The 22,268-nt window shown below is 36.8% G+C and overlaps 2 protein-coding genes across 6 annotated transcripts; both read left to right on the forward strand.

Moving 5' to 3' along the window:
- Window positions 1-1,691: 1,691 nt before the first annotated feature.
- LOC103936644 (GATA transcription factor 8) lies at window positions 1,692-5,174 on the forward strand. 2 transcript variants are annotated; one of them, XM_048590626.1, is made up of 3 exons: window positions 1,692-1,841; window positions 3,138-3,397; window positions 3,916-5,174. In XM_048590626.1, exons 2-3 carry the CDS (start codon window positions 3,149-3,151, stop codon window positions 4,729-4,731), a joined length of 1,065 nt encoding a protein of 354 aa, XP_048446583.1. In that variant the 5' UTR covers window positions 1,692-1,841; window positions 3,138-3,148; the 3' UTR covers window positions 4,732-5,174. The 2 variants fall into 2 exon arrangements, with proteins under 2 accessions (XP_048446583.1, XP_009344766.1); XM_009346491.3 differs by lacking the exon at window positions 1,692-1,841 and adding an exon at window positions 2,054-2,414.
- Window positions 5,175-17,337: 12,163 nt separating this feature from the next.
- LOC103936643 (auxin response factor 18) lies at window positions 17,338-20,878 on the forward strand. 4 transcript variants are annotated; one of them, XM_048590871.1, is made up of 4 exons: window positions 17,346-17,751; window positions 18,137-19,209; window positions 19,481-20,364; window positions 20,481-20,878. In XM_048590871.1, exons 2-4 carry the CDS (start codon window positions 18,139-18,141, stop codon window positions 20,518-20,520), a joined length of 1,995 nt encoding a protein of 664 aa, XP_048446828.1. In that variant the 5' UTR covers window positions 17,346-17,751; window positions 18,137-18,138; the 3' UTR covers window positions 20,521-20,878. The 4 variants fall into 4 exon arrangements, with proteins under 4 accessions (XP_048446829.1, XP_048446828.1, XP_048446827.1 ...); XM_048590870.1 differs by having other exon boundaries at window positions 17,346-17,578; window positions 18,040-19,209; XM_009346490.3 differs by having other exon boundaries at window positions 17,347-17,751; window positions 18,040-19,209.
- Window positions 20,879-22,268: the final 1,390 nt, after the last annotated feature.

Raw genomic sequence — 22,268 nt, forward strand, 5'->3', positions numbered from 1 at the left:
AAGCCTCGACGGCCCTTGAAGAAAACCAACCGTTCTTCAAGATCAAGCCTCGACGGCCCTTGAAGAAAACCAACCGTTCTTCAAGATCAAGCCCAAAAGCCCTTGAAGATCCGCTCATCCATCAACATTCAAGATCAAGCCCTGAAGGCCCTTGAAGAAACTTCCATCAACCTTCAAGATCAAGCCCCGACGGCCCTTGAAGAAACTTACAACTGTTCATCCAAGATCAAGCCTCGACGGCCCTTGGATCAACAAATCTACATCTTACGGAGATAGAATCAGAGGATCAAATTACAAAGAGATCGTAACCCCAAAATCAATAAACACAAAATATTATTTTGTACACGTTATTCTTGTTTCTTGTTTCAAGGAACTTTTCGTGTGCACAATTTTCTCTAAAAGCGATTTCCGTCATTTAAAAAGTACAACCAAATGAGCCCTTTTTTTTTGTAAATGCCACAATGTGTCCCCACACCCGAAGGGAGGGATTAATCTCCACTCGAGGTCCGATTGACCACATTTATTTATTTATTTAAGTGGCATTCAGTTTTCATTAGGTTTCAAGTATAAACTTTACGAATTGGAGTTCTCTTAATTTGTTTGCTTGTATTCACTCTCTAAATTAAGTTACCATGTGTTATAGGTGTGTCACTTGCGTTGCGACGACTTATGTAATAATCTTTTTACTTTCTAAACCATCTAACATGCTCTTATAAACTGATGAATCCCTAATTACACCTAATTTCACAGGTACTATCACCGTATCACGAGTGCATATCCGTTTTGCAACCTATTACTAAATCTAGACATATGTAATTATACACCTAACAAATAGTGAAAACCAAATCATATCCTCTTAATTGTGTTCATAGACAAGTGGAACGAATGAACCAATTTGATTAATTTACCAAACTTGACCTAATAGCAATTTGACCTAGGCAAAAATATAGAAGGTAAATCCAGAAAAAAAAAAAAAAAAAACAACAGATAATAACAAACCATTTATGGCATGGAAAAAAAACGAAAAAAAGGAAACAGAAAAAGAAAATAAAGAAATCTTGTAATGCCAAAAATGCCCTACTCGTTTGAAAAATTAATTACGTTTCCACGTTGAACGGGTGGTAATTTTGGCAACGTAACCGCGTAACGAGGAGGAAATAAAACGGCGTGACGCGCTAAAACGCCTTGTAAGAAAAGAACAACGGAGCCCTAGATTGAAAGAAAACTTAGGGCCAAAGAAATTTTACCACGCGCAGTCAATGACAACATTTTAAACCAATTAAAAATCGCCACATGTACAAAATAATGACATAATTAACTTTTAGTAGCAGAAAATTACAGTGCATATTTTTGCTCATTATCATTTAGTATGGTGTATGTTCATCATACTATTTATTACCGTTAGATGAGTTTGAATTTTGAGATTTATGTTTATCCACTACACGAATCTAGAAATTCAAACTCATTTAACGGTGATAAATGATGATGAATATACACCACATTAAATGGTGGTAAGTAAAAATACTCCTAAAATTACATTACTGTGGTACAGTCTTATCCAATTAAAATTTTCCATGTATTTATTTAAACTTATTATATAAGTATAAGTTTTAATTTGAAATAACGTTACTGTGACATTCTAAAGTAATTCGTAAAAGATGAAAAGCAAGAGGTAAAAGAGTGGGGGGGAGAAAGTTAGAAAGAACGGCGGTTAAAGCTGAGAGGAGGCTTCTATAAGTAATGTAATATCTTGTCTCAGTCTCTTCACATGCAAAAGCACGGAAGGAAGAAGAAGAAGAAGAAAAGCAGAAGTTCAGAGATAGAAAACTGAAAGCGAAAAAGTAAGCGGATACACACAAAACCCAAAACCCCACCTCCATTTTTTTTTTTTTTTTTCAATTGTTATTTTTCTCTGTTTAATTTTTATTTTCGGAGTGAAAATCCGTGTCGAAATTTAAATAAATTCACAGAAAAAAGAAGGAAAAAAAAAAGGTGTGAGAGGGAGAGAGCGGTGGGGTGCGTGGGACCCGTGGGGGGAGGGGAAGGGTGGCTTGAAGGTGACGATAGCAGGAGACAGCTAGCATCGAAGGAGGAGGCTCACCTACCGTATTACCCACAGCTTCGCTCTCTTCCTCCTTCCTTTTTAGCCTTCCCCATTCCCCCCTCTCTCTCTCTCTCTTAAATTCCCTCTCTCTTTCTCTCTGCTCCTCCCCCTCTCTCCCCCCTTCTTATAACTGAGAAGGAATAGGGTTTTGGTAGTTTTAGTAGCACCAGCACCGGAAGCAGAAGCAGTAGGAGGTTTTTGTGGCTCTGCAACTTTTAGAGATTCTTTCTTCTTCTTCTTCTTCTTCTTCTTACTGGTTTGTTTAGGCGGGAGAGTGAAGTTAGAGTTCGAAACCAAAACAAGTTCACAGGTTTGGCTCTGCATTTCTCCACTCCCTCTGTAATTTTCTCTCCAGTTTCAGAACTGTCGGCAATGGCTGTTTTCTGTTTGGTTGCTCGGAAAATTAAGGAAAACTCACAATTCCCTCCCGTTTTTACGTATTTCTCCTCCTTTTACTGAATTTCAGTTCGAAAACTTTGAATTTCGTTCGTTTTCGTTCGCATTCGCTTCAGAAATTCAACGCATTTGGAAGCTCAAAAACGTGAACTGGTTTTTCAAATTTTAAATTCTCAATTTCCTGGAGATTCTCAGAATTCGCTTCAAATTCAACTTCTTCCACCCGATTTTTCTCAAACTTTCCACCTAAAATTCCTTATCTTCTCTGTATTTATTATTTTCCCAAAAAGGAAAAGAAAAAAGGTGGAAAATTCGGAGCTCGAGTTGGTACCAGCTGGCGCTATCTTACGCCATGTGTTGGTTGCACTTTACTGAAAGCTCTAAATTCACCTTAATTTTCGGCCCCTTTTACTTTAATTTTATTTTATTTTTTTCCTTCCCTCTTTTTTCCTCATCAATGTGAAATACAAGTAAAGGCGAACCGTATGAACCTTTAAACTTTACGTTTAATTACGCACCCCTGCTAAAATGCGCCACACGCTTTATGCGCCACATTGCCATGAAGATTTAAATTTGGTAAAACTCAAAGGTCATTCCGTGGCTGATTATATTTTCTGGCTTTTCGTGTTTTCCTCAGGACAATTTGCGATGGAGAAAATGATCGGACCGAACTATATCGACGATATAGACTGCGGGAGCCTCTTCGACACCATCGACGACCTCCTCGATTTCCCAACCGACGACGTCGAGTCCGTCCTCGGCCCCGTCCCCGACTGTAACGCCGCCATCAACTCCTCCTCCCTCTGGCCCAGCCATTCCGGCTCGCTCCAGCCTCCCAACGACGCCGTCTTCTCCTGCAACTCCGCCTCCGACCTCTCCGCCGAGCTCGACGTTCCGGTGAGTCACACTCTCCCCCCTTTCTCTCTCGTTGCTTGCGTGGCATCTATCAGTGTCGGTTTCACGGGTTTTCTGTGAATTGAATGTGAGGATGACGTCATACGTAGAAATTAGGACAGGTTTTATTTTTTTATATTATTTAATTGAGTAAAATTAGAAGTTGACGTGCCAGGCTGGCAAGTCCAGCCGTAAAGGTGGGCATGGCCCTCTGGGTTGCCGCATGTGCCGATCATGTGGTGGGTATTCTTAGAAGATAAAATTGTGTTCCCTCCGGTATGAGGGTATTTCGGTCAATTAACCACCTAAACTACACCGTTTCGTATGTCGGTGGAGGGTTTTATGAACAGTAAAAACAACTCATGATTGCATGGTGAAATATGGGACATGTCATGTGATGAGTACCTCCGATTTTCAAAGAGCACAATTTCTGTTCATCAAAATTATTTGAATTAATTAAAATTTAGAAGCTTTAATTTTGTTTAATTTGTCTGAATTTTGTTTATGTATTTGTTTGACAGATTGAAGACATTGTTCAATTGGAATGGCTGTCAAACTTTTGTGAGGATTCCTTCTCTGGAGGAAGCCTCACAATCAACAAACCGGACAGCTCCTTCATCAACAAGGAATCGTCCCACCAGCAGTTCCAGACCTCCAGCCCGATTTCCGTCCTCGACAGCAGCAGCTCTTGCTCCGTCGAGAAGAATGTGCCGCAAAGCCCCGGCACGGTGGTCCCTGGCAAGCGCGGACGCGCTCGCAGCAAGCGCCCCCGCCCGGCCACATTCAACCCTCGCTCCGCAATTCAACTCATTTCCCCTGCTTCCTCTGTTACCGAGGCCGAGGCCCTTCAGCATCAGCCGTTGCTCCCTCCCAAGGTCCATTCGGATTCTGAGAATTTCGCAGAGTCCCGTCCTGTGATCAAGATACCAAAGCAAGCTTCCGGGGAGCAGAAGAAGAAAAAGAAGATCAAGTTGACGCTTCCCCAGGCTCCCGCGGAGGGAAATCAAAGTTCCGGCACTACTCAGGGAGCAGTGAGGAAATGCTTGCATTGTGAGATTACCAAGACACCCCAGTGGAGGGCAGGCCCAATGGGGCCGAAAACCCTATGCAATGCCTGTGGCGTCCGCTACAAGTCAGGCCGTCTCTTCCCTGAGTACCGGCCCGCTGCCAGTCCCACCTTTGTTCCGGCCTTGCACTCCAATTCCCACAAGAAGGTTATCGAGATGAGAAACAAAGGCGGCGAACTGATTCCCTTTGGAGAGACCACAACAGCAATGACCGAAACTCCAGAGCTCATCCCCAATACTAACCACAGCATTTCGCTGGATTATATGTGAGGGAGAGGAGGATGCAGTAGAGTACAACGTTCCCTGGTCGGAACACTCCACAGTCCACAGCTTTTCGTTCTCTCTGTCATCAGTTTATGTTATTTGCCGTAGCGTCATTTCATTTCTTTGTTCATTGGTTTTTTGTACAGGGATGCAAAATGGGGGGTAAGGAACCAATATAGATGACCATATATTTAGCTAAGTAGAAGGAGAGACCTGGAAGAAAAAAAAAGGATGAAGGGTTAGAGAGATGCAAGTTTAATGGTAGACTCTTAGATGTTAGCGACAATGATGATGGCTAGTAGGTCCTTAAGGTTTTTAGAGTCTGTGTTGTCTCGTTTTGCATTCGTTTTTTTCGCGTTTTTCTTCCTTGCAATGGAATTCTTTTTGCAGTTCATTTGTAGTAGACAAAATTCTGAAATGAGTACTGAAATATGAGATTTGTTATGCTTCGTATCGGTTTCTTTCGCTCTTGTTTTCGGTTCTTCGGCCTTGGGGCGTACCTAATTTTCTTCCCTTCCGGTTGAAGCACTCAAATTTCCCACAAGGTTTGGCTTGAAGAAGAAGGAAAGCTTAATTATCAATGATGGGAATTGGTTGTTGCTGTTGTTGTTTCAATCAATTTTGTTGGCACATTTGAGTAATCATTTTCTGTCGCTGTAAGGTCGTTGTTCCACATTTGAAGCTTGCAAGATGCTCCTCAATCATCATTCATCAACAATTGATTCGAACAATTTGTGCCATAATCTGCACCTATCTACTAGACTTCTACCTTTTTCAAAACGTATAAGAGAACAGCACATACCGACGCAATGACGCAAATACGAGAGAAAACTCACCCGCGGGTGTATCCCTTCTATTTGTCTCTCTCGTCTATTGCTCTCCTCACGTGCTATATAAGTCGTCACACGAGAGACTGTATACATCCTTAAATTCCGACACAAGAACGAAAATCTCACCTACTAGAAGGTGCAAACACTATTATCTATGTCACTCTCCGCAAGTGCGACAAAAAAAAGAAGGTATACATTCCGTTTCAGACAAATTATTCCGCGCAAACGAGACTTCCAAAACTCTAGTTGGTATAATGGAATTCTACCTACAATCCATTACACCCTATCACGTAATGTTCTACCAGTTGAGAGTTGCCAACCTCCCCATTACTTCCACTTGTTTTGAAAAGTCATGCTCATGAAGTGAGTGCTACAAAGTGGTCCAAGATGAACTTGCTAAAGTTGCTACACATTATTTCATCCATCTTTCAAGCCAATCAAGCACAAAAATAGCATATTTATCAGCTGAAAAGTCTTCAAATTTTTGGAGAGATTTCACTTCCTCTTCCCCACTAAAACCCTAATTTTTCTTTTGGGATTTTTTCAAATTTGGACTAATTTTAAATTCTTGGTCTTGTTTGTTCTAGGGTTTTAGTTAGGAGGTTGGGAGATTTACAATCCATGTATATTTTTATTTATTTGGTGGATTTGATTCTGATTTTCTCACTTGGGCACTTGCGTAATGTTTATCCTTATTACTTAGCTATGTTTTTTTAAGGTTCATGTTTTGCCAATTTGCTTAAGTGATGCCAAGAATGTGCTAATTAATTAATATTGGTCCCTCTGCAACAACCTTGCTTAAAAGTTAATTAACCCCTCATGATCAAAACACTAAAGGATTATATGTATATAAAAATCCGTTGTATTTCAACTTTTGACACATATTATTGTGGGGCTCACTTTGTAATGTATTTCAATGATCTGAACTGTTTATCACCATATAATCGTTGGATTAAGGATTTAGCGTTTCTTTGTAGAACCATATTCGTCCATTTTCTTCACTACAAATGAATGTTTTCATGATTTTGGATTTGTCTTATTTGCAAAGATGACCTATAAATGATGTTTTAAAAATAGATAGTTCGGATTGTTAAATACATTACGGAGTGGGCCTCACAAAAATGTGTATAAGAAGTTGTGTAAAAAAAGTGATGTCACATATATGTTCTGTATATATATTTTACATGTATAAAGGGAACTTTAACGAAAAACTCCTGGTAGTGTTCACTTTAATGAAAACCACATTTTTTCACTAAAAAATCAATCCTGGTATTATTCATTTTACCTTTTATTTTATCTTTATCGTTAAAACTCAAAATTTTCAAGTCCTTTTCATTAATTTTCCTATATATGAATCTAAGTTGTAGCAGAAAACCGGTGGATTAAAGTCATTTTATAAAAGAGGCTTGAAAGTCGTCTTTCAATTATGGTTAAAGACTTAAAAGTTCCACATGCCAATCTGACAAAACAAACTCATTAAGATTATGGCATTGAAATTCAAAGTTAGGACATTACTTTAGTAATTAGTATTAATATTAATCAAAGTTTAGGACATTACTTTATTAATTAGTATTAATATTAGGGTACCAAATTGATAGGTTGAAGTTGAACTGAACTGCCCCAACTAGGGTTGAAATAAAATGGCATAATTACCACCATGAGTACTACGAGAAAAACTTCCATAAGCGATATCGATCACGTGATAAGTTGTTTGAATGATAGACGCTATTCATTTAAAATTTATCTTGAGTTATGGATTCTTTTATAATTATGATACGCGCATTTTTATAGAAGTTTTCGTATCACGCAAAAAGTTAAAGAATTTACAATATCGAATTAAAATTTGTTGTGAGTTATAAATTTCTCATTTATAATTAGGATTTTGTAGTACATGAAGGAGGGTCGTTTTTCAAATTGTTACGTAATAGAAAAATTGCCACTGCAACTTTCCCCAAATTACATATTGAGTTGCCTCTAGGGGTTAGAAAATGTTAAAAACTTTTGTAGAAGTTTTTATGTCAGGTGACAGGTTGAGTGATAGACACTATCCGATTAAAATTAACAGTATTTTATAAATTTTAATTTATAATTGAGATTTATTAGTATATGGTCGAACTTGTCATTTAAACTATCACACAACCATAAAGTCTCCACTATAATTTTTCTGGAATCAGACATTTTATATGTGAAAAAAAAACTTAATAAAGAAGACCAGCTAGTGGTTTGACTACGACATTCCACCCTTTCGAGAGTTAGGAAGATTCACAGAGGTACTTTAGCCTCTTTCTGACCATATCGTATGATCCACCAAACCAAGAATCGAACTCAGAATGTACCATGTGAAATACAGACCTAAAATTCGTTTCAACCACTGAGCCACTCAAGATGGTTCAGAATCGGAGATTGGGTTTGGCAAATTTTGGGGTTAGAAGTTCTTTTAAGGTTGTGTGTCAAAAGGCTTTGGCAACACGTCTCAATCTGACCAAACGCAGACCAACCGAAAGAAAAATATCAACTTTTATTACCAAACCATGATAGTATTTGTTATGCGCTTAATAAACCAAATAAATACGATTACCATCAATCATTTCATTCCAATTCCATAATAACCTGCTCTTAATTTCATTTTTCTTATTAAGCTGCTGACTCGACTTCCCGAATCATATGAAATTATATAATCTCAAATGCATTGTTTCTCGAGAGATCATAGGTTCAATATTTTATACGCTGTGAATTTGTTTGATCGTGATCACGGATAAGGTATAATTCCCAACTAACATTCTCCAAGTCCAGAATGAGTGGATAATCGTGGTTCGGCACCTATTGTCCCCATTTTATTAAAAAAAAAATTGCATTGTTTTTTTGTTCTTTCATTCGGAAGGTTTAATTAGACATTTCAATTACATTACAAAATTAATTAAAACCCTAAAAAATCAAATAATTTGTGTGAGAAACGTCTATTTCTCCCTCTAGAATGAAAAGTCTGGGCAACCTAATAAGTTTGGTTTAAAACCCAAATAATGTGGGGTTGTTTAGTTTAAACTAATTGCAATTTTTGGATTAAGGGCATGATTTAATGTGCAAATATGGGTTGGCCTGAAAATTGACTTGTGGAAATGGGGACCCAAAAGTTGAACCAAATATAGTCTTTAGACAGTCCAAACTGGCAACTATTGAGATGGACAGGATTAGGCCCAATACATTTCAAAGGGGACCAAAAAAAGTTCAACTTCAATTATGTTGCTCATTTGCACGAAACAAATGTGTTATTATCACAACAATAGGCTAGTTTGGTACGTCGAATTGAATCGAAATTGATAACTCTCTAATTTCAAGGTGTATTGAAAATAAAAGTGATTTTTTCTTCTTCATATGGACGGTAATAGAAGAGGATTAGATGTGAAGAAAACTCATCCCTTTAGATCCTCTAATTGTTGAGAAGATTGGATTAGACATGAAGAAAACTCATCCATCCTTTGCCACCTAATTAGACTTAATTTTTTTCATTTCTCCCCTCAACATACCTTGAAAGTAGAGAGTTATCAATTTCAATCCCGTCCTACAAACTAAACAAAGCTTTAATCTTTACTTTGATTATTACATAATTGTACACTGAGTAGTTTAGGGATTTCGAAAATTTAATTCAAACTTGTGCAATAGGTCAAAATTTTGAATACAATAAAAGTGAGTTTAATTATCGAGAAACATAATGAGTTTGATTCGTATTAAATAGCTGGCCACATTTATTAAATTTACAGCACTACGGAAATAGTGTTACAAGAATCAAAGCTCAACGTATACATTGAAGAAAGTTGAGGTTTCACTATAAAATTAATTGACAATATAGAGAGTAGTTCACTTCTTTATCAGCACATACAAGGTCCTTCTTTCCATCAATATGAAGTTCATTGTCAATAAATATTCAACCACGCATAAATCGTTGTGGAAAACTTTCTTTATTTTGATTAAGGATGGACATGTTTCAAAGTCTAAAAGGTTAGTTTGGGGCTCGAGACCCAATTCTTGTGCTAAGCCCAAAAGATTGTGTAGGCTAGTTGTGGTGCAATTAGGCCCAAATTGAGCACTAACCCATCTTCTTTAGGCCCATAAGTATAAATAAATTAAAAAAATGAAAAAAAAAGGGAGAGCAACAGCATTAGCAAGCCATACACATTGCGATTGATGGTATTGTATTATACAACTTGTCAACAAAAACTGGCATAAGCGACGGGGCAGTTGTTCCTAAAGTATAATCAACTTACCTAATAGGGCAGTTGTTCGTATAACACTCATCACGTGATTTGTCAGATAATGAGTACAACAAGAACAACTGTCTCATAATTTTATTCCATAGATCCCGAGTTTAGAAAATATTCTTTGCGTGGACTACCACACTAAAAAAGATGTGAGATTATAAGTGATCCACATATGTAGATCTCAGTCTCTTATGAGTATGATAAGCATGCAACAACCATATCGAAGACTTTTTCCAACTTCTGTGTGATTTGATATGAGCTGTTTTAGCACATGAACCAACCACTTTGATCACCCAGGTCATTCCATTTTCTACATACAAATACACACACACATATGATGTATATATAGGTTAAGATTCGGGGATACAAATCTTGACACACATTTTGTATGACTTATTTTGTAATCTTTTTCAAATATCCAATCGTAACCGTATATACAAGCTCACTCAAAAGTCTCAACCCCAAAATTATGGCCGGCATCCATATTTTTGATAATATGATCGAGAAACCAAGCTCACGTGTGACAAGTTTCTTTTGCTTCTCAAAGCAATTGCTTCATCAGAATACACATTCAACATTAATTAATTGAAGAAAACATTGTAATTAACAATGTTATTAGACTCGGGATCGCGAATCAAACCATTTAATTATACAGTCAACGACTCAATAGCATTGATGTTTGTCAGTCTTATTGGTTAAACAAATAAAACTTAGTGGATAATTAAGTAAGAGAGGTAAGCTAAGAAGTTGACCAGTTGGAAGTTAAAGCTCCCAAATGGAGGAAGCAGCGGCCGTGGCTAGCGGAGCGGCATGTGAGTAGGAGCTGCCGCTGCCTATGTGCCCGCCATGTGTAGCAGCACCGGCCCCCATCAATGTTGGTCAAGTTGGAGCCACCGATTTTCCTGCAAATTTGCAACGACTCAGCCACTTAATTTGGACTCAATATTTACTGCATTTGCTTTGCTTTCCAGCCCCTTAATGATATTGTTAATCCCAATTATTGTGTCTCCTCACCCACGCTAGCTTGGAGCTTAAAAACCCTAAGCTTGTTTATTTGCTACCTCAAACCCATCGACATATATAATTCACAAATAATAACACTATTATTAAATTGACTGGTTCATGCTACGTATAGGGATTAGCATTTATCGTTTAAAATTATTAAACACAATAAGGAGGTTCCATGACCTAGCATGCTTTAACAAGAGGCACGTTTTAGTGGAAGTGACAAACCCGACCCAACCCGATTATGATTCCACGATTGACGTGAGCAAAACCGAACCAAAAAATAATTTATTACATTGTTACACTAATAATAACTAATTCGTAAATAGTGTTGGTACTCCAAAATTATCTTCTTCTTGTAACTTAACTCATACCATAAGAAATTATGCAAGCTAAGCTACGCGTGAAGAGTTCATCAAAAAAAAAATATTCACACGTTAAGATTTAGTTGGCTATCCCATATTTGTGGGTGCAAAGAAAAATAAAGAGTTTAAATATGATTAATTCACTCTAACTAATACTAAAAATTTTTGTCATAAAACTTCACATATAACAAATTAAACATGTGATAATTACTAAATTAGAAATAATTTCGATATCGTTAGAATGCGTCGCCCGGTAAAAGTGCAAAGAGTCAGCCTTCAAAACAGCTTTCAGCTTTTTTCATCTAGGGTTTCGTAAGCGGGGTTGATTTTTTGACATTTTCACTGTTGTAGGGTCAACAGAAGAAACGACACAGATTCGGTCACGGGCCCCACTTCTCCCACAGACGCGTCACGTCCGCATTCCCATCATCTTACTGATGAGTTTACAACGCAGCAGTATGGGTGGGGACCATCCCTTACAACCATCTTCCGTTTGATGCTCGCCACGTGTTGCAAACGAACCCCGCGTTAATGAGGTTGAAGAAATACATGTCGTGGCAGTCCCCGGCAGCGGCAACGACTGATCATGTTGGCTGTTGCGATGAGTAGCTTGTGAATCTGCTTCTTGGCAGTTGTCGATGTTCCTGCTTTTACTTGATGCCAATCAATCGAAGGGTTAAAACCAAAAATAACACCTCACTCCTTAATTGATACTAGTATATACCAACACACAAAATGTGTAATTTTTTTTACTTTTGATTGCTAAAATTGAAGGAGAAAGGAAGAGAGGGAGAGAGAACTGGGAGTGAGGAGAGAGGGGAAACTGTTGTTTTTTATTTTTTATTTTTTTAAATTAGAGATAATTAACTTACATGTAGGTGAGGTTTAAAAAAATAAATAAATAAAATTTTGTTTTGTTAAATTACATTACTATTTAACTTTTATTTGTGATAGAAGACAAAGATGTTTTTTTCATCATCTTTTGGTTGACAAAAAGAGTTTCATTAATACGGTTTTAGATTATCCAAAAATGGTAATTCACTATTTTTTTTATTTATAAATCCTTGTATTTAGAATTATATAATATTTAATAACTCACTAAATTTCAATACATGCTAAACAGAAAATGAGTGTCAATTTCTAAATTTTCCCTAAATTAAAGTTAGCAAATGAAATAGTTATGAATGAAGCTTAAGACGATTACATTGTCAACTTCACCTAGGTGAAAGGGCCCTAAACCTTTCCTTCATAGCTACTTCATCTCTTACCTTTTAACTTAAACAAAATTTGAAAATTGACATCCATTTCTTACTTCACTTACATTAAACCGTGTGAGTTATCCTAATTCAATTCAATGCTAGATAATGAGTGAGACTTAGAATCCGTATAGCACAGCTACAAAAGGAGGTTTGCCCTAAACTAACATCTCAAAAGTCTCAGATTGGCTACAAAGAGCTTACTTAAAAACTCTAAACTTGGTTATTTGCTACCTCAAACCCATCGACATATATAATTCACGAATAAGAACACTATTATTAACTTGACTGGTTCATGCTACGTATAGGGATTAGCATTTATCATTTAAAATTATTACACACAATAAGGAGGTTCCATGACCTAGCATGCTTTAACAAGGCACGTCTTAGGGGAAGTGACAAGCCCGACCCGATTATGATTTCATGATTAACATGAGCAAACTCAAACTAAAAAATAATTTATTACATCGTTACTCTAATAATAATTAATTCGTATACAGTGTTGGTACTCCAAAAATATCTTACTACACTTTTCGTGTAACTTAACTCATATCATTATAAATTATGCAAGCTAAACTACGCATGAAAAGTTCATCAAAAAAAAAAAAAAATCCACGCGTGAAGATTCAATCGGCTATCCCACAACGGTGGGTGCAAAGAAGAATAAAGAATTTAAATATGATTACTCAATTCTAACTAACATCTAAGTCTTTTATAATAAAATTTTACACCTAATAGAATGAACATGTAGTAATTACCAAATTAAGTACAGTTTCGAAGTCGCTTGAGTGAACCCCCGGGTAAACGTGCAAAGAGTCGGCCTCCAAAACAGCTTTCAGCTTTTTTCATCTAGGGTTTCGTAAGTGGGTTTGAGTTTTTGACATTTTCACTGTTGTTGGGTCAACAGAAGAAACGACACAGATTCGGTGATGGGCCCCACTTCTCCCCCAGACGTGTTACGTCCCCATGCCCATTATCCGGTAACCCATCCCATCATCTCACTGACAAGTTTACAGCGCAGCAGTATGGGTGGGGACCATCCCTTACAACCATCTTCCGTTTGATGCTCGCCACGTGTTGCAAACGAACCCCGCGTTAATGAGGTTGAAGAAATACATGTCGTAGCAGTCTCCGGCAGCGGCAACGACTGATGCTCTGGGCTGTTGCGACGAGTTGCTTGTGAAGCTGCTTCTTGTCAGTTGTCGGTGTTAATGCTTTTACTTGCTGCCAATCAGTCAAAGGGTTAAAACCAAAAATAACACCTCACTCCTTAATTGATATTATCACAAAATGGTAATTCACTGTATTTTTTATTTATAAATCCATGTTTTTACATCTATATTATACTTAATAACTCACTAAATTTCAATACATGCTAAACATAAAATAAGTGTCAATTTTTAAATTTTGCCTAAATCAAAGGAAGATGATGAAATAATTTTAAACTAAGCTTAACACGATTACATTGTCAATTTCACCTAGGTGAATGAAAGGGCTCTAAACCTTTTCTTCATAACTACTCCATCTCTTACATTTTAACTTAAACACAATTTGAAAATTGACATCCATTTCTAACTTCAACATACATTAAATCATGTGAGTTATCCTAATTCAATTCAACGCTAGATAATGAGCAAGACTTAGAATCCTTATAGCTCGGCTACAAAGGAGTCTTGCCCTAAACCAATGTCTCAAACATCTCACTTTGGCAGACTTGAGCATTATCTAGCACATTGATTAATAACAACTTATCTCCCCCAAACACCTCTTAATTTATGTGAATTACAAGAAAAGTTTTCCTTCCATTATTACTATAGAAAACGAGCTAGCTTTCCTCACTAGTGAACTGATTTCCTAGCAAGAAGTATTGCATTTCGACTTTTTGAGCATTTGTGATCACATCACAATGCAACTTAACGAATTCCATCGAAATCGCAACAAGTAATCGTTGAATCCTCATCACCCCTCGATGCCATATAAATTATAACGTTAATTGCGTGTTGGAAAGTCCTTCTCAAAGACCCCCAATTAATTAGGAACTTGTGTTGTGAACTTGTGTTGTGGCATATATGGAAGAGCAAGAAACTTGGCCGACCACATATATATATATATATATATATATATATATATATATATATATGAGAGGCCAATTAATTAAAATAATAAATTGTGGGGGTCGAGTCGTGTAGTTTGTTGAGAAAGAGGTTTAGGGTTTGATGGGTTTTGACAAAATTGTAGTTGTCAGTGTTTGCATCTCCTCCAACTAACTGTTCGTGTCCATTTGTAGAACATATGTCTGGTAGGTGTTAACTGTTCGTGTCCATTTAGTGGTCACTTTCTACGTCTACTTTTAACAGTTTTGGTTCTCAAAAATGTCTGCTCGGTGTTTATCAAATTGGAGGCAATTTGATGGTAATTTGAGATTAGGATGATGAGTTTGTAACCCTTATTCAGTTGGGCATGGTTCCCATTTTTCAGTAAGATTAATCCATGCACGGAAAATTATAATGGGGCACAACTCAATATCAAATTCACTCTAAATATATCGTTCTCACATCCATCTGAGTCAAATTTAAGATCTCATCTATAACTAAGTAAAGACCGAATGCTGCTAAACCAACTTATCATACGCACTATTCATGGTTTTGATTAATATACTAAATTGTGTTTTGATAAGAGAAGGGTATATATATCCTTCAATAAGACGGACCGAAGTGATTAGCAGAATGATTTGGCTTTTCTTTATATCCCATTCCATTATCATATTAATTTGTCCTAGTGTCTCAATATCGCTTTTTGATACATTATCAAGTCCACTTTCTAATCCAAAATTAATCCCATTAATTTTTTGCCATAATCTCCTATCAATATCAAATTTAGTATTCTTGTATCATGACTTTGCTACAATCCAAATGCCAATTCTAATCAATTCTCTCTTGTTTTCTCGTAATTATATATGATATATGGAGTTTCTAGCAAACAAGCCAATAGTATATTTGCTAGTATTGTATATATAAAGCACTAAACCTTAAACAAAAAAAATTTCAAAACGTGGACGAAATATCCATAACAGTTTGCTAATGAGGGGTTGGTTGAGTTGGTAAGGATTATCCTCTTCGCTAGACTAAGGCCTAGGTTCGAGTTGTGCTGCCCACAATTCCTCATGGTGGCCGATCTTTAAAAACCAAAAAAAGGGCTAAGACCCCCTGTAAGTCTTCAAAGAGGTTTATGGCATGCCCTGACCTTGGGATGGGATAGCCTCCCCTACTTTTAAACTTTTCCCCACAAAAAAAAAAAAATATATATATATATATTATCCATAAGAGTTTAGACATTTATTTTGGGGGTAAATTGAATTAGACGAACTGTTGGTGAAGTACCCTAAAATATTAGGGCAACTCCATCTTATTTTAACTTAATTAATCTCTCAACTCTTATCCGTCATTCTCACTCTTTTTTTTTTATTTTTTTTTATTTTTAACGAACGATATTATCTGCATTAACGTGGTTCAAATTTATCTTTGACGAGAATCGAACGTAAAAGTTCTCACATACAAATGAGGAGTAATACTAATAGACCGTACCAAGTGACTTCTATTTCAACAGTAACATGCATATCCAATAAGAGTTTGATTTCCCTTTTTTTATACAAATCCATTTTTCCAAAATTGTTTATCATGTTCTTATCTTTAGAATCAAATAGTACGACAAGATCATCATGCCTAGGAGCAAAAAAAGGAACACAAATAACAACCAGTGAATACTGTTGGGAGTTGACTATGACCTACTGATCACGAACAACATATGGTTTGTTGTGCAAACTAAACCGTAGTTAGTTTGTTAACCATGGTTAAGCCCAAAGAGTTAGGGCATCGGACAAATTAAACTTGATTATGGTCCACATAAGTTGGTTAAAACCATTGCCTTGATTTCAGAATTGTGCATGAAACTCGCACTGTGTTTTAACAATTTTGAGACATATGCGCAAACTCAATTTCTAAGCACATTTAAATTAATTAGTAAATATTTTTTGTAAATTTATCCATCCATTACTCGATTTTTTTTTCTTCAAATTTGCCCGGCACTCTCGCAACAATGTTGGTTTTTAGCAATTTTTCTGGTCATGTACGTTGGGAAAAAGAGTTGGTAGAAGTAAACACTTATTACTTTTACTCCAACAGTCCAACTTTTCCTATCTTTTTGCGCACAAACTTTGACCAACATTTTGGTGAAATAACATTGTCAAAACGAAGAACGATTTTTTCGGATATTGTACTACTTAATTCCGCAGATTTTACTGAATTATGGATGGATTGATGACACATATTCTCTTATGTGTTAAGGAGATTTTGTGACCAAAGAAATCTAAAAACACACTAATAATTAATAAGGAAAAAATATTTGTTCAGTTTCTCTCAACTTTGACTTGGGTTTTTCATGCCTTTCGAATTGTGTTTTGTGACCTAGACATAAAATAAATGGCCTTGATTTTTGTGGGGAAGCCTTCTCTTAATGCATGAACTAAAAATAATTGGAATGCTTAGTGCCACTTAATTGGCTTGCTTTGTTTAATGCATGGCCACGAGCCTTGTGCCTTCCAAGCGAGATTGATTTTTATTTGCTCATGTATCATCAACATACATAGAAAATAAAAGCGTAATATATTTTTGTAATCGTTACATGATGTAATTAGTTTATTAATTGATATTATATTATAAATTCATGATATATTAACATTGACCCGATCATCATCTCATACTATGAAACGTTAATTAGTAACATCAGCTGATAGAATGTCCGGCTACACCAAAAAACTTCTTAGAAATAAAATAGAACAAATTTTAAAGAATCATGGGCAGTGAAATTATGAAAGAAACAAAAATATTAAAGAAAAAGAAAGAGAAAGGGAATTCACCTGAAATTCGGCGAAGGCAGTTGGACTATTGCGATCCGAAACCATCGAAAAGATTACGCAAATCTCCGGCCCCGCGACACTGAAATATTAAAAAAAAAATCAATATAAAAAGGGTGGCTTTGCGTTTCGGAATGTGTCTCTTGTCGTCTAAATCTCTCTTCTCTTTACACACACTCCCAGTCTGCTCTGGTCGGCAACGAAGCTTCAGCCTCGGCACCTTCCAACAGTAACAACTGCCTCCTTTTTCACCCTTCTTCTGCGTTCACTGTTGTTGTTGTTGTTGTTTTGTGTGTCTGAGAAAACCCAGTTCAGTTTTCTTAAGAGAGAGACAGGAGAGAGAGAGCCACACCAACCCCCTTGGTTTTGTCTCTCATATCTCAGCTTGTTCTGAAAAAACAGGTCAATTACATGCACTTGTCGTCTCTCTTTGATCTAAATTTTCTGCTGTTGTTTCTGAAACTGTTGATCTTTTTGGTGTTTATTCATAATCCCAGAAATTATACTTATAAATGACCTGAATTTTTCATTGATGACTCAATCAAGGTTGAAACTTTTCTTCTGTAGTTGTCAGTTGTGTTTTGTAATTTTAAGTTTTCACAATTTTGGTGTAGAAAAAGTTTGGGTTTTCCCTTGGCGGTAATATATCTGACTTGATTATTGTTTTTCTGTAAATTTTATGTGTTTCAGCCGCATTTTGTTGTGGAAAGCAATAGGACATAAAAGGATTTATTTTTATGCTTTGGAGGGACACAGACTCATCGGTTGTTTGACACAATGATTACAGTTATGGATTCTGTGAGAGAACCTTTGAGGAGCAACTCAGAGAAATGGTTGGACTCTCAATTCTGGCATGCCTGTGCCGGCGGCATGGTTCAATTGCCGCCCATTAACACGAAAGTCTTCTACTTTCCTCAGGGCCATGCTGAGTACGCCCACGGGAGAGTAGATTTTGGGAATTCCAGAATTCCACCGCTCATTCTCTCCAAGATATCTGCCATTAGATACATGGCAGATCCCGAAACAGATGAGGTTTTTGCGAAAATGAGGCTGATTCCGGTGAGAGACGGTGGTTTTGATCTTGAGGATGATGGGTTTGTGGGAAACAATGGTACAGTTGAGAATCCTGAGAAACCCACCTCTTTTGCAAAGACATTGACCCAATCGGATGCTAACAATGGGGGAGGCTTCTCTGTGCCTCGTTACTGTGCGGAGACTATCTTCCCGCGCTTGGATTACTCGGCTGAGCCACCAGTTCAGAACATTCTTGCAAAGGATGTGCACGGAGAGATTTGGGATTTTAGGCATATTTATAGAGGCACTCCTCGGCGTCACCTTTTGACAACGGGCTGGAGTAATTTTGTGAACCACAAGAAGCTTGTTGCTGGGGATTCAATTGTGTTTTTCAGAGCGGAAAATGGGGATCTTTGTGTTGGGGTTAGAAGGGCTAAGAGGGGAATTGGCAGTGGACCTGAATACGCATCTGGAAATTCTGGCTCTCAATATGGGGTTTATTCTGGCTTGTCAAGGAAGAATGGCAATAAAGTGATGGAAAAGACTTGTAGTGGTGATGCGAACGGAAAAATCAGGGCTGAATATGTTATAGAAGCTGCAACTCTTGCTGCCAGTGGCCAGCCCTTTGAGGTTGCGTACTATCCCCGTGCAAGCACACCGGAATTTTGTGTTAAGGCCTCAGCTGTGAGAGCTGCAATGCAAGTACGGTGGTGCTCAGGAATGAGGTTCAAAATGCCCTTTGAAACTGAGGATTCTTCTCGGATAAGCTGGTTCATGGGAACCATATCTTCTGTTCAGGTTGCAGATCCCATCTGTTGGCCCGAGTCTCCATGGCGTCTTCTACAGGTTGGTTACATACCTACTCCATAGTTTTTATCATATTGAGTTTAACCTTGCAAAACTTGCATGTAATTCATCTTCACTACTACTTCCCAAACTATTGTTAAATCGTCATCCTATAACATAAATGTGCATCTGTGGTATTCAATAGATACCTTTTTTAGTAAGTAAAATTCTGTAACTTTGTGAGTAGATTGTATTTATACATTCAAGTTTTAGTAGAACAGAAATATGAAATTATCATTTGTTGGACATTAAATGAAAGATTGTTTTTCAGGTTTCATGGGATGAACCAGATCTGCTCCAAAATGTGAAACGTGTTAGCCCGTGGTTGGTTGAATTGGTATCGAGCATACCAGCCATCCATCTCTCCCCATTCTCGTCTCCAAGAAAGAAGTTGCGGCTTCAACATATCCCAGACTATTCCCTTGTTGGACAACTTCCCATGCCATCAGTTTGTAGCAACTCCCTAAATTCGAGCAACCTCTTATGTAATGTATCGGACAACCTATCTGCCATCATACAGGGAGCCAGGCATGCTCAGTTTGGACTATCTTCATCGGAGCTCTTCTTCAACAAACTGCAATCGAGTTTGTTTCCAATTGGTTTTCAACAACATGGTCACTTTGCGCCTCTTGAAACCATTGGGGGCAGCTTCATGCGCAAGGCTGAAAGCAATGATAATATCTCGTGTTGTCTGAAAAAGGGAATTCCCACCCCAAATTTGAAGGATAATGATGAGATAAAGACACCTCACATAGTATTATTTGGTCAGGTAATTTTTACAGGAGAACAGATATCTAAGAGCTCATCTGGTGATGATAGTTCATCAGATGGACATTCAAAGAAAACAACAAATTGTTCTGATGGCTCTGGTTCTACATCAATTGGTCATGGTTCAGTGGAAAACTGTTCTGATGGAGGGTCTCCTCGGAAGACAGAATACCATAAAAGTGATCTTAGTTTGGAGACTGGTTATTGCAAAGTGTTTATTGATTCAGGGGAGGTGGGGACCCTTGATCTCTCTGTCCTTAGATCATACCAAGAATTGTATGGAAAGCTGGCCAGTATGTTTGGCAAAGAAAGTTCAAAGAAGTTAAGAAATGTGCTCTACCGAGATGCATCAGGTGTTGTCAAACGCACGGGAGACGAGCCATTCTGGTAATCTCACACATGTTTTATTGCCTTGAAATCATTGACTTGAATGCTCATTAATTTTCTAAGCTTTGCATTATGTATATGAGCAATACTTACAATTGTATTGTTTGTTTTGGCAGTGAGTTTTTGAAGACAGCTAAAAGACTTTATATGGCTTGACATCTAAGACGGTGATGCTTCATGTTTGCCTTTGCACCAGTGCACCAATGGATCTTGAAAAAGGCATAGAAGTAATAAACTAAAAACTTCAATGGTAGAATCCATGCTCAAAGATTCAACTTGTAAAGTTGCTTCTTTTTTCTTTTTTAAAAATAATTTTTTATTTATTTTAATCCTTGTTTAGAGTTTCATTTTCTATTGTTTCAAATTTTGGTTAACTCCCACCGTACTAAATTATGTATTGCTTGAGAGCTTAATTTTCTAGCTTTTTGCAATATCTTTACCTAAATAAAGTCACAATTGTGGTGAAAAAATTGCATGTATTATGTCATATTATCTGAAGTCTTTTGATACTTTAGTTAATGCAAATTTTCAACTCATCCTTACATTGAACGAGAAAAGAAACAAGACCTCGAAATAACACATGGAGAGGGTGTAAAATTGTGTGATTGTTTCATTAGTTAGATTATACATAAGAATTCATGGTTTTATCCTTGAAAATGGATATTTATGAAGTAATACTATCATATTATAACACGTAAATTAGTTATATCACGTGATACTATAATGCTGTAATCGTACATTAGTCATATCTTTCAAATTTTAATTTGCAAATGAACATGAAGAGAGAGAAGAAAACTAGTAACCAGTGGCGATTTTAGTTTTTAACTATATTTTCTTATCTATTATCTCATTAAAAGATCTCTAAGGACATATTGTTTAGATGAGTTGAACCACAAATCCATGTTTTGAGGCATTTGAAATCATGAACCTTAAAACGCTCTTGGAGTTTTGATGACCGTTAGCAAGATAAGTTCCAGAATACAACTATTTTGATCTACTATTCTGCCACAAATATAGGTTTTGGGATTTAAACTATTTTACTTAAAAAGCTTGAAATCATAAAAAATCAAACCGACAAAAATTCATGAGATAGGTAACTCCACACCAATATTATTATTTTTCAACTATAAAATTAAGATTGCGAGTTGACGTTTAGCAAATCTCACAAGCTGGACCAACCCAAGAGACAAACCAAATTCATAAAAACTAAAAAGACAGCAAAAGATGGACATATCACACATCATTTCTGCGTGGAATTTGGATCTTCATTTGACAAATGAAGGTTGTGTTTGTCAAATAATGTCAAAAGTCTTATATCGACTATGTTACAAAACAAATTTCAACTTATATTAAAATGTTTCACTTTTAATTACAACGATATTTTGTAATAGCACAATATAAATGTGATTGGTAATAGACCAACCGTCACTCTAAAATCTGAATACATACAACCAAATTTCAAATAAAACAAAATCCAGATTGGTCAACTATAATATTAGACAAAATTGAAATTGGAACTCGTTTTTGTAACCACAATAAGTGGTCCAGCGGTAAGGGAGAAATATGTAAGGTCGTGGGTTTGATGCTACGAGTTGGTGAGTCTGCTTGACTGTGGCCCAGACAGGATGAAATTTTCCCATAACCTCTTTGGGTCCGAAAAGAGTGGATATCGTGGCTTGAAAAGAACTCGTTTTTTGTATAACAAATTTACAACGATGATGTGTTTCTCAATATTATGTGTATATTTTATTGACCAAGATCCAAGATTTCCATAGTTTGCGTCCCTACTCTCCTTATTAGTCAACCGTATCGATCGGATTTCCGACATGAGTTTTTGCAAACAAACTACAACCTGTGTTTCCATTTGAATCTTAATTAATTTTGCCTTTTCTAATCACCTGCAC

This window comes from the organism of the source record quoted next, unplaced genomic scaffold, assembly GCF_019419815.1.
Source record: "Pyrus x bretschneideri cultivar Hongxiangsu unplaced genomic scaffold, Pyrus_bretschneideri_v1 Contig32, whole genome shotgun sequence".
NCBI classification, from domain to species: domain Eukaryota; kingdom Viridiplantae; phylum Streptophyta; class Magnoliopsida; order Rosales; family Rosaceae; genus Pyrus; species Pyrus x bretschneideri.